The sequence below is a fragment of the Laetiporus sulphureus genome (genome assembly GCF_001632365.1).
Source record: "Laetiporus sulphureus 93-53 unplaced genomic scaffold LAESUscaffold_24, whole genome shotgun sequence".
Classification (NCBI taxonomy): Eukaryota; Fungi; Basidiomycota; class Agaricomycetes; order Polyporales; family Laetiporaceae; genus Laetiporus; species Laetiporus sulphureus.
In genome coordinates this window covers 465,388-476,416 of record NW_024468533.1, presented here as the reverse complement: position 1 = coordinate 476,416, position 11,029 = coordinate 465,388, and the positions used below count along the sequence as shown (strand labels likewise).

Here is an 11,029-nt window from a genome sequence, read left to right as displayed (position 1 = left end):
ACCAATGTGAAGGTTGGCATCTGAATAACCACTTGTGGTTGCCAAATGATGACTTTAATGGTGCAAAAAGAAAGGTGCCACCTAATACTGTGACAGAATGCATGACACTGTAACACTGAGTCTTTAAACACAGTTGGGTCGATATATACATTAGTGCTTGGGTGAGTTATAATACTATATATGCTTCACAATGCTGATAAACTACAAAGAACTCTTAACGTGTACTAGATCTTGCTAAACCATCTAAGAATTTCACAAGATATGAGAGAACATCTCATTCCAAAATGAAGTCGGAAGCCACTGCAATGTGACGGCTACCTTCAGTCACTTCAGCCACAGTGGGGTTTGAAAGGCCATACAAACTTGTTGGGAGATTAACCTCAAGTTACAAGAGCAGTCGACAACAGCCATTTAGGGACACAGTCATTGACAAGGACCACACAGGAGACATGGAGGTATTTTCGAGCATGCTATATGCTGTGACAAATGCTAATTAGATAGTCAACCTTCAACCATAATAAGTGAACATTACATGGCGGCCACAATGAAACTGTGGTATATGACAAACCATAGTTTGGGAGTCTCATACTTCTCGCAAAATAACAGATTGGCGGAGGTTGCCAATTATATTTTTATATTTGTGACTACACGCATTCTGCGAAGTTTGAATTTGCCCTGTAAGATTTTGCTCAATCCCATGTATGGTCTCAGATGTTAATTTTGCTACACAAATTGCGACCAGTGCAAATAATGAAATAGAATCTGACTATCTAATTATCATTTGCTAAGCATATTACATGCTTGAAAATGGCACCATGTCTCCCCTGTGCCAATCACCACAAGCTCGTGCTGGAGCAAAACTTTCGGGGTGCTCATCCAGCCACAAACATGGGAAACAGGAAATGAGGGTCATGATAATGTAAGCACATGCTCTGCAATAGCTCGCTATAACCCGAATGACTAGGGTCATTCGGAACTGTTGTGATTGCTGCTTTTTCAGTTGCAATCTGCAGGTCCTTCGAAGCATTCCAGCTGTGCAAATTGTCAGATAGCATGCTCGTTCACTTGCAACCTCATTGTGCATGCTGTCACCATCCTCTGTGTACCAATTGTATCGTCCGTAGTTTGCTGTCTTCCGCTAGGCCATTTGGCCCGCCAGCAGTTTACTGTGTGTGAAGGGCCGACATCTCGCACGCATGTGTGCTGCTTTCGATCATGGTTGTCGTCCATTTGGTGGTAGCGCCGTTCAGCGTCGCAATGTATTTGAGGCTGGTGAGCTTCCTTCTGTTCCAGTCGTTTTTGCACTCAACGCTCGTTTTCTGTACTGCGGCACTTTCATCGAGGAGCACGTTTCATCACATCCACCTAGCCTCAATCAGTGGTGCTGTACCCTTGCTGTTTCCTTTCTCGCTGATCATTTGCCTTACTGTTTGCTGGTGCCGTTGTTGCATCTGCATAATCTCAGTCTTTGATGTTCATGCCGAACACTGGATGCCATTGTGTGCGTGCTTAGGCATCATGAATGTCGAGACTGTTGTGCGCAAACGACGGATGAATTCACCTGGTCATGTTAGGGTGTACTGTCACATGCTTCAAATGCGACACAAACAGTGACGCAGTCTACAAGGATGGGTGGAAACATTGGCGTGCTCAACTTGAACTACTCACCATCACCAAACTCATCGAGGGACCTGAGCCGATGATAAAGGAACAAGTTGGAATAAAGGACAACGTCCGCATTTGATTCACTCTACGTTCTTCATTCATTGCTTTACCTTCCCACTACAGAACAATCCGAACAAACACTACATACACACTCTCTATTCCTATTGTATCTCATCCTTTCTCCTCTCTGTATCACGACGAAATGTATATTCTGTTTATACTCTATCTTCTGTATATTGCGGACTATCGATCTTTGTATTTTTACTCTATCGCTCTCAAGACATTCGAAACTACTTGTTGGGCTTATCCACCGGTCATTCGGACCCGGGCGTGCGGACGCAGCGCCAATACCCCCAAGTCTAGTATCACGCAACTCGAATATGTCCATTTCGCACAGCAAGCGAATTAAGCGAGCAGAGCTGCTGATGTACTGTTGCAACCTGTACAATTATCAGCATCCAGTGCTCTCAGCGTTCACTGGCCAACATCCGACGTTCAATGTTCAGGCCTGGGCGACGCAGGCGGCTCATCATGAGTACCATGCCTGACAAGCGAGATAGGCTTCACACCAGAACTTACAATATCAGTGCGCAGTGCAATCCAGACATCTTATGCTAGGAACATTAAACACCAAGACTCTGCAAGTTGACAGTTGGCAAACCGGCATCGTGTCGACCCCATAATTAACATGAATTGTTGTACTTTAGAGGGCAATATGACCGCTGAGTGATGCAACCAAGGACATGCAGACGTGCTCCGTTAGACGCGGTGCATGCCCTTGCGTCGTGCATACAGGAATCGCGTGATGATGGTGAACACAGACCCGACGACGAGCACGACCTGATCACGATAAGCACGAGGACCGCTAGACATGAGGGACCACTTACGCCACTGAACACGGTTGGCCGGTACCACCGATCGTCGCTCCCCAGCAGTGCACCGTTGATTGGCGTGCCCGTGAGGAACGCGAGCGACCCCATGAAGTATGCTGCCCCGAGACGGACGCTGCTCAGAATAGAGTGACATGATCAGCAGCACAGGCTCGAGCTTACTCGCTATACGCACCCGACTTCATCTACGTTCTTTGCTAGCGATGTGAGTGCCGCGGGGGACAGTGAGAAGTCTACGATCACAGTTCAGCGTACGCACAGCGGATAGCGGGAGCGCTTACAGGATCCGCTGAAGAATCCGTAGAGGATCGCAAAGACGATGACCGAGCCAGTATGCGTCACGCCGAACATTGCGAACACGAGCATGCCCATTATGAAGATGACGGGACACAGCACGTTGAACACCCCAAAGTCGTCCGCGAGTATGTTCAGCACGACCCGCCCCGGGATCGAGGCCGCATTGAGGATCGCAATCTGTCGGGCAGTCAGTGGTTCGACGTGGCATTTGAATGGGGACGGCACGTACGGTGTAGAATGCGAGGTTCTCGGACAGCCCGTGGAGATTCACCCATAGTTGGAGGTAGAAGTCTGCGAGGCGCCGTCAATGGAGCACAGCGCATAGAACGGATGAGGACAGACATGGATAGTACAGTCCCCAGAGCGTCAGGAAGAACCTGCGACAATCTTACCTACCCATCTGATCACACTGAGCAGCAGCGGCGTACCCAATCATCAACGCGATATACGCGAGGTCGGCAAAGAAAGCCTTGAGCATGCCCATGGACGCCAACCCGTCCTTCCTTCCAGGCAGCCGCGTTGTCATGAGACAGTTTGCGATGGCGAGCAGGCCGAGCGTCAAGAACGCCGACGCGCGCACGCCCCATGCGAACCCCGCCGAGCCATGTATGAGCTGGTTGAGCATGATCGGGTACACAATCCCGCCCACACCGGCACCTGGAGGACCGGTCAGCATGAAATTGAATGTAACGACAGTGCGAGGACCTGCCTGTCGACACGATCCCGATGGCAAATGCACGCCGTCGCTTCCAGTGGTGAGCTTGGACGGACTGGGCGGGGACTAACAGCAGCCCACTACCAAGTCCCAGCCCGATGCCTTGTGAGAGGATGATCTGGTAGTAATCGTGAGGATCGGTCAACGAGAGCATGAACATCCTATACCACGCGGTCAGGAGCAGAACAAAAGTGTTCAGGACGCTCGTCACTCACGAGAACACAAACAGTAGACTTCCAACGATTGTGGTGATGCGAAAGTACCCCTTGTCCAGCAGTCGCCCGGCTGGCAGCCCCATAAAGAATGTCAGGAAGAGCTGGGACGATGTATGAATGTAACTGCAGTATGAAATTTCCGAAGACATACCTGCAGAGAGCCGATCCAGCTGATATTGGACGAGCTGGACGTCCCAGCGAGTGTAAAGTACGCCTGGTAGACACCAAACGAGTTGAGGTATCCGAGTGTGCAAAACAGCACAATGAACCTGATCATGGCGCGATCAAGCCCCCTCTCCCGCACAGAAACAATCGCGACTCACCCTCCGAGGATGGACATCCACGCACGGAGGCCACCATCTGGGATTTCCACCGGTGGTGGCGCAGGACTCTGGAGAAGGAGTTGCTGTGTGCTGACGTCGTGGATGTCTCTCTTCGGCGGCTCCGAGTCTGCCGTGACTTGTTGCAGTTTGAATTCTTCGACCGCGGACATGGCGGGCGGTGGTTGCAGAGAATGCCTGTTCTCAATAAAGTCAGACAAATGTATTCGTTGCAAGTATGGACTAACGCCTTGCCGTAGAAGTCAGGATGACAGGACGCACGTTTGCTTCTGCAGTATCAAAAGGCCGAGCGCTGAACCGTGAAGACCTATGGAACGCCCATCAGACGATACCCGAGGAACCAGTGGTAATTTGATGTTTCCACGCATCATGACAATAAATAAGCCGTCCATTCCTCCGGTCGACGCTTGCAAAATGCCCGCGCTTCTCGGAAGAGCTGCGGCGCGCGGAGTCGTGTTCCAGGGTCCGATAAGAACGATGATACAACAGTTTAGAGAGCCCTACGTTCGCAGAGAACATCATCCTGCGTGAAACCCCTGAGCTAAATTCATCTCATGTCTCCCAAAGATCATACATGGCCAAGCAAACTTTGTCGGAGTAATGAGACTGCACCTGCTGGGGAAAAAGAGCTTACAGTCCGCCTCCCTCAAAGCCTCGATTCAACATCTCGTGATACGCTTCCGATCCTAGGGTCTGATACAAAATATGTTGAAGTCTCGCAGAGCGCCCAGAACGCTATACCATTTAATGGGAGATGTGCATGCACCAGGATGATGTTGAACTTGCCTCACCCGAGTTGATGGGCAAGACTCATGAAGAATCTAAGCTCTTCGAGCAGTTGAGGTGGCCTCTCTCCACAAGCGACATGCTCACACGGGAACAAGCGAGCAACGCCACAATGGCACCACATGCTACGCAGCATCTAATTTCCATGATGAATCTCAGGGATGGCAGATATTTTGGGCCGTACCGGCTCTAGACGCAATTTGACCATAGAGAGCGCAACGTGAGTCGACCGCGTGCACGGCGGAGCTAACCCGGTCGGACGAGCGACCGGTATGATAGTGTGGTATGTCACGACGACATCGGATCACTGGGGTCATCAGAGCATACGAGCCACGCCGAGAATGCCAAAGCGGAAGTGCGTTGGCGTTTCTAGGGGGTGCGGTGGGAGGGATTTTGAGCCGCTCAAAGTCAGACGTCGTCAAGAGTCCAGATTTGAATTACCGACATCACGGAGGCGCTTGAAGAGAAAGACAGGACCAGACATCGCAGTGCGAACTTCAAGATGGGTACAATTTTTCAGCTCGGAGTGCCCGGAATTTTACGAACTTTCAGCCTCGGATCCAGTGGCGCTACTCGGTCCTCCATTGCAGAAATTAACATAACTAACTAACTCAAATAAATAACTGGAGGTGGCGCAATCCTCACCTGCTCAAGCGCCGGCTGAGAATTGTATGCTGACTTTGGTAGCATCTGTTCTTTCGACTGTGTGTCTAGCCTGGTACTGCGAACTGACAACTCGCGTTAACGGTGCACCCCCTTTGTGCAAGGTAACTCAGGCAAGGTGAAATACTCCAGTTTCTCATCCATCCGATACGTTTCTTTTGACGAGGTGGATCTACTATTAGGGAGTTCTCAAGATTGTTTGAAAGTTTTCCATCTTATCTAGCTTCAATTGGCTACCTGCCAACATGCATCAGTAAGCGGAACCGGCAAGTCAGATTTATATATCTATATATTTTGTTTGTACATTTCTATTTGTATACCGCGCTATGCGCGGTGGAGTCAGATTTATATTGCTAGAGTTCTAAGCAATGCATTTGGCTACCGAAAGGGCACCCATCTTTACCTTCGAGTAGAGGCTAGAGCTACCCCGACTCTCCCAACTGAACAAAAGTGGTTGTGATCAAGTGTCTCGCACAACGTACGTGCTTCGACGTATCCGATATACATAGATCGGAATCACCCTGTGTCACAAATGGGTCCGTAGCAGCCGAGTGAGAATGTGTCAAATATGCGACATAGTTCGAGATACTCGCACATGCCACTATAGCAGTCCTAGAAATAACATAAGAAGTCTCAGGTGTGTCAGGTAGCCCTTCCATCCGGCCTTTTCGGAACTCAACGAAATTTACTTCTACAAAACACCATCAATATAGATCTCCGCAACTGCCATAGTTCCTTACCCCGTTGTCCATGCGCCATGCTCGCAACAGCAATTGTCAAGTCCGGGCTATTGATCGTCGCAGTGCTTGCGCACTATGTCAGCTTCACCCCGCCCTACCCTCCGTCCTCGAAAGGGGACAAGGTGTACAGAGGAGAGCTGTTTGAACGTGTCGTGATGTTCTTAATCGGCCTCGAGAAGGTAGTGTACTATGATACAGATATAGCATATCCTACTGACATACACTCTCCGCACTCCAGGTCACCGTTGCATCGGTCAGCATCGCTCACATCGCGGTCATGCTCTCCCTTTCTGTGGATTACCCTCATGGGCAGCTCGTGCTTTCTCACCTTTGCCCGAGCCCTGCGCCGCGCCTCGAGACTCTCGCCTCGCTTTCTCCAGCGTTCCTCTCCGGCTTCTTCATGATCATGTTCGGGTCATTCCTCCGCCTGTGGTGCTACACTACGCTCGGCTCGCAGTTCACCTACCTCGTTACTCTCAAGCCAAGACACACTCTCATCACGTCCGGGCCATATAAACACGTACGCCACCCGAGCTACACCGCGGTGTGGCTTCTCTTTTGGGGGACGTACAGCGCATTCCGCACTCCGAGCGGATATATCGACGAGTGCGGGCTGATGCTGACACCAGCCCGGTGGTTCGTGCATGGCTTGTATGTAGTTTACGTGTTCGCCATGCTGTCGGTCGTCAAAAGAGGCAGAGTAGAGGACAAGCTGTTGGAGACTGCCATTGGGAAGGAGTGGTTAGAGTACCGCGAGCGAGTTCCACGTAGTATGATTCCTGGTATTTACTGATATGTCGATGGTGCAAATTAGATATGTGCATTGTGGAGTGCGATTCTGGACTCTGTTGATTTTTCTCTCATGCGCTTGTCGTAGGTGCTGCCCTTGTTAACAGTGAACATTAGACAGATGTACCTATCTACCTGCTTATCCTGGCCTTCGCAATTTTCTGCTACCCAATGTTGACATGATAAATTCTCATATGACTAAGATCAGGTTGAAAACCAGGCCCGGGGCGCGGGGTATTTCGCAACATGTTGAGGCGCTTTTCCTTTTCTCAGGCAGCCACTGGATCCCACACCGGCACCAGTGGTATTTGTCGCCTTGGTTGTGCTAAAATTCACTAACAGGGTGAATATATCACAATATAGCCGCTGATAGCAATAATAGCACAATCTTGACTTGCAGATGCGACCGAGCTCACGATGCTAGAGAGATGGTACTATCAGAATTTCCCAGCACCTCCTAGTTGGCTCACTCAATTGAAATTGAACGATGATGTGAACGAGGCGAGCAAATTTGCTGCATCTCTCTCGTGTTTGCATCAGGAATCTGTCACTAGTAGTAGAATTGCCACGCGCTATCTCCAGCTATCACGGCATTTTGCCAAGCTCCGGCGCGCGTTCATCGTGACATTATTGTTCGGCTCAACATCCAACATGCCAGGCCGTATCCTCCTCAACAGTTTGCTGTTCGTTGTTTTCCGTTCAGGTAAGGCATGATGTGTGCGGTCTGTCTGGCACAGTCTGGCATCTGATATCTGATGCTCACGCAGTACTCATCGATCATCTGTTATTCCTATGCCGCTGTATCACACTTGTCACTGATAAATCTGCGGCACGCGGCGCAGCCCAATTCCAGATTTCAAAATCCTGTGATAACCGAGTCAAAGAACATGATCAAGAATTATTTGTATCCGTCTCTAGTTGAGGGACTGCATCTGCGTCACGGTGAGCGCTCTATTAGTGATGATCAGGTATTTTTCCAGTTCTCCTCAACATCCGCTCTGATGGAACCAGCCCTGGGACTGTTGCGGATGTCTGGGACAAAAGATTGTTATCCAGGATGAGCTGCTAGCTTCGATCTCATCTGTGCTTGTCCTGAGGCTTGTGCGCGCTTGTACACGCCGGCAGTCAGAACTATTGCGTGACATACCATTCCTATAATGCATCTGGACTCTAAGTGCGTAAACTGAATATTGGACGCCCTCGTGACACCACTGGCAGGTTGTGATTGGAGTACTAAAGCAATCTCTCTCTCATTATCCTCACACTCGGTCAGATTCCAAGCGAATGGGTCTACCAACCTCATCTCTCTCTGGCTCTTACGCGAAGGTCGTGGTTGCTTTCGCAGGTGTGGTGCGTACCAACTCTGCTAGCCCACCAAATGCATGCGTCACTCACAAGTGCGCGCAGGGAACATGGGCAATTTTGAATCGCCGCTCCGTCCGTGGTGACTATGCCGCCGCAGCGCTATGCATAACTTTTGTGTTTCTCTATGGAATCAACTTGCGAGTCGCATCCGCCCACATGGCGCTGATACATACCGCTTCTGTCGTGTGCCTGTATATGGCCTCCGCTTTGCTCAGTGTAGTGGTGTACCGCTTGTCGCCCTTGCATCCCCTTGCATCATATCCCGGACCGCGACTATGGCATGTTAGCAACCTATGTCTCACTTACGTGTTATTCAAGGGAAAGCACCACCACGTCCTCGACGAACTGCATCGCGTGTACGGCCCATTCGTCCGGATAGGTGTGTCCCATCATGTTTAGCATAGTTCATCCTTGCGAAAGCTACTATCTTCCAGGCCCGAACACGCTCTCCATCAACACGCTCTCCGCGAACATTATTTACAGCGCACACATGCACATGGCGAAGAGCGACTCATACCTTTTTCCCGGGCATAATCGCGCCGTCGCCCTCTTCTTTAAGCAGGACACGGAGAAAATCCATAGTGACCGCAAGCGAATCTGGTCATCAGCATTCACTAGCGCAGCGTGAGCGAACCCGGCATCTCCTCATGCTAAGTATCTGATACTGGTAATTGAAGGGTTTCGAACTTCTTCCCCGTGCTGGAGCGGCGGGCGTCACAGATTCTGGAATGCATCGAGAAGAGGCAGGCCAGGAGCAAGGAGGGAACGGTCGACCTTGCAGAGTGTTTGTGCCATTGGGCATATGACGTGATGGTACGTGCAATCTGGACTTCCGTAGGGTCTGGCCTGACCGCTCAACAGGGTGAAATAGTTTTCGGTGGATCTAATGATCTAGTCAGTCGCAGCATTCATACAACATTCAGAGATAGTTGAATCTAGATCCACATGTAGGAGCTCATGAGGCGCGGCGATCCGGAACATCTCGTTCATGGCGGCAGGTTAGCGGTGAGCTACGTGGACAGGTGCAATATCACCCTCGTCTGTCGTATGTATCAGTGACTTACAATGTAGTAGCATTGGACAGTCCCCCTGGCTCATGGACATTATCTGGCACCTCCCTGTGGGCCGATCCCTCACGCGTCTGCGGGATGTGGCTGCGCAGTTCATGCAGAGGCGAATCGAAACCGATGACAATGTGACAATACGCGATCTCAGCTCGTACTTGGTTTGTTCTCGATGGATTTCTGTCGCTGTATGCTCCTGCTGATCATACAAATGCCACAGTTGGCGGGGGATTCCGTGACTGGAGATAAGATCCCACACGAGGACCTCAAGGTCGAGGCTATTATAGCCATTCAAGGAGGTGAGCACCATGCTTCTAATTGTGTCATCATCGCAGCGGGTTTTTAGTTTCATCACAGGCTCTGACAATACGTCGACCACATTGGCCCACATTTTCTACTTTCTGTTGTCGCGCCCGGAATACTACACCATGCTACGTGCAGAGCTCGATAATGTTTTCGCTAACCCGATGGACCACCTTGACCATGGGACGCTGGCAAGTCTCGCGTTCCTGAACGCAGTAATCACCGAGGCACTCCGCCTCGGATCGTCCTTCTTCGTGCCGCGTATCGTGCCTACCGGAGGTTTCGTACTTGAAGGGAGGCACATACCAGAGGGGACAATCGTTGCGATTGCTGCTTATTCACAACAAATGAGCCCAGAGAATTATTGGCCCGACCCGTTGGTGAGCCAACACGCGAAAGTTCAGATATGCCGATGATGCCGAGATGCGTGGTGATTTAGGGTTTCCGGCCCGAACGATGGCTGCCTGAGGGCCTCGGGCCTGGTTCAAAGACGGAGAAGACGGCTTTATTTTCCTTCTCATCCGGTATGTCGAACGCTTGATGCATTTCAATTTTCTACAATGCAAGCTCAATTTGACTATCCATGCAGGACCGCACGCATGCATCGGGAAAGCATTTGCATACCAGGAAATGAGGCTCGTGCTCGCTAGACTCGTCTTGAACTACGACATGGAGCTTGCTGCGGGATTCGACGTACAGGCATACCGCGATGGCATCCTCAACATGCGTACGACGATACTCCAGAAGCCGCTCATGGTCAGGGCTGTGCGTCGGTCTGAGTTGAGGCTGAAGATAGAGGAATAGAGTCGCATGGAACGCAATCGGTCACCTCCAGTTGCAAACCTCAAATCTTCGGTGTGAAGGCATCACCTTCGGCGACAGTCCATACCATGTTCAAGTTTGTTCAATTTCTAAATCTCATCGATGTATGTATACCCAAAATGCATAGAAATACTGTTTGGATCAAGGAGCAAGTATGATGGGTCTTACCAACATAACAAAATATTCAATTACATGATGCATATAGCGAGAAGTTGCTCCAACAACTTTCCCTATTACTATGAGGGCCACATGCTTATAGAACGGCGGAGTCTTTTCTACAGCACAATTTACCACGACTACGCTAACCGCGTAGTATGTAAACTCCAGGGCCACGCAGAACATCACTATCATGAGTTGGTAGAAAGTGATAAAGT

General features: G+C 50.2%; 3 protein-coding genes across 3 annotated transcripts; 2 read left to right on the top strand and 1 right to left on the bottom strand.

The window, feature by feature from the left end:
- Positions 1–2,348: 2,348 nt before the first annotated feature.
- Positions 2,349–4,275, bottom strand: LAESUDRAFT_655094 (MFS general substrate transporter; the record flags this gene model as incomplete). The annotated part of the gene is made up of 10 exons (XM_040904533.1): positions 2,349–2,670; positions 2,731–2,788; positions 2,837–3,029; positions 3,082–3,143; positions 3,195–3,229; positions 3,281–3,509; positions 3,547–3,728; positions 3,783–3,883; positions 3,934–4,051; positions 4,106–4,275. The coding sequence occupies 10 exons, from the start codon at positions 4,273–4,275 to the stop codon at positions 2,349–2,351; spliced, it is 1,470 nt and encodes a 489-aa protein (XP_040763552.1).
- Positions 4,276–6,258: 1,983 nt separating this feature from the next.
- On the top strand, positions 6,259–7,129 carry LAESUDRAFT_726761 (uncharacterized protein). The gene is made up of 3 exons (XM_040909096.1): positions 6,259–6,278; positions 6,310–6,491; positions 6,551–7,129. The coding sequence occupies exons 2-3, from the start codon at positions 6,330–6,332 to the stop codon at positions 7,103–7,105; spliced, it is 717 nt and encodes a 238-aa protein (XP_040763551.1). The 5' UTR covers positions 6,259–6,278; positions 6,310–6,329; the 3' UTR covers positions 7,106–7,129.
- Positions 7,130–8,622: 1,493 nt separating this feature from the next.
- Positions 8,623–10,637, top strand: LAESUDRAFT_655090 (cytochrome P450; the record flags this gene model as incomplete). The annotated part of the gene is made up of 10 exons (XM_040904532.1): positions 8,623–8,845; positions 8,901–9,090; positions 9,144–9,279; positions 9,328–9,360; positions 9,418–9,488; positions 9,541–9,691; positions 9,751–9,829; positions 9,888–10,213; positions 10,273–10,357; positions 10,423–10,637. 10 exons carry the CDS (start codon positions 8,623–8,625, stop codon positions 10,635–10,637), a joined length of 1,509 nt encoding a protein of 502 aa, XP_040763550.1.
- Positions 10,638–11,029: the final 392 nt, after the last annotated feature.

Coding starts and splice junctions, on each gene's coding strand:
- LAESUDRAFT_726761 (XM_040909096.1), top strand. CDS start 6,330: ATGCTCGCAACAGCAATTGTCAAGTCCGGGCTATTGATCGTCGCAGTG. Junction 6,492..6,550: donor TCTTAATCGGCCTCGAGAAG/GTAGTGTACTAT, acceptor TCCGCACTCCAG/GTCACCGTTGCATCGGTCAG.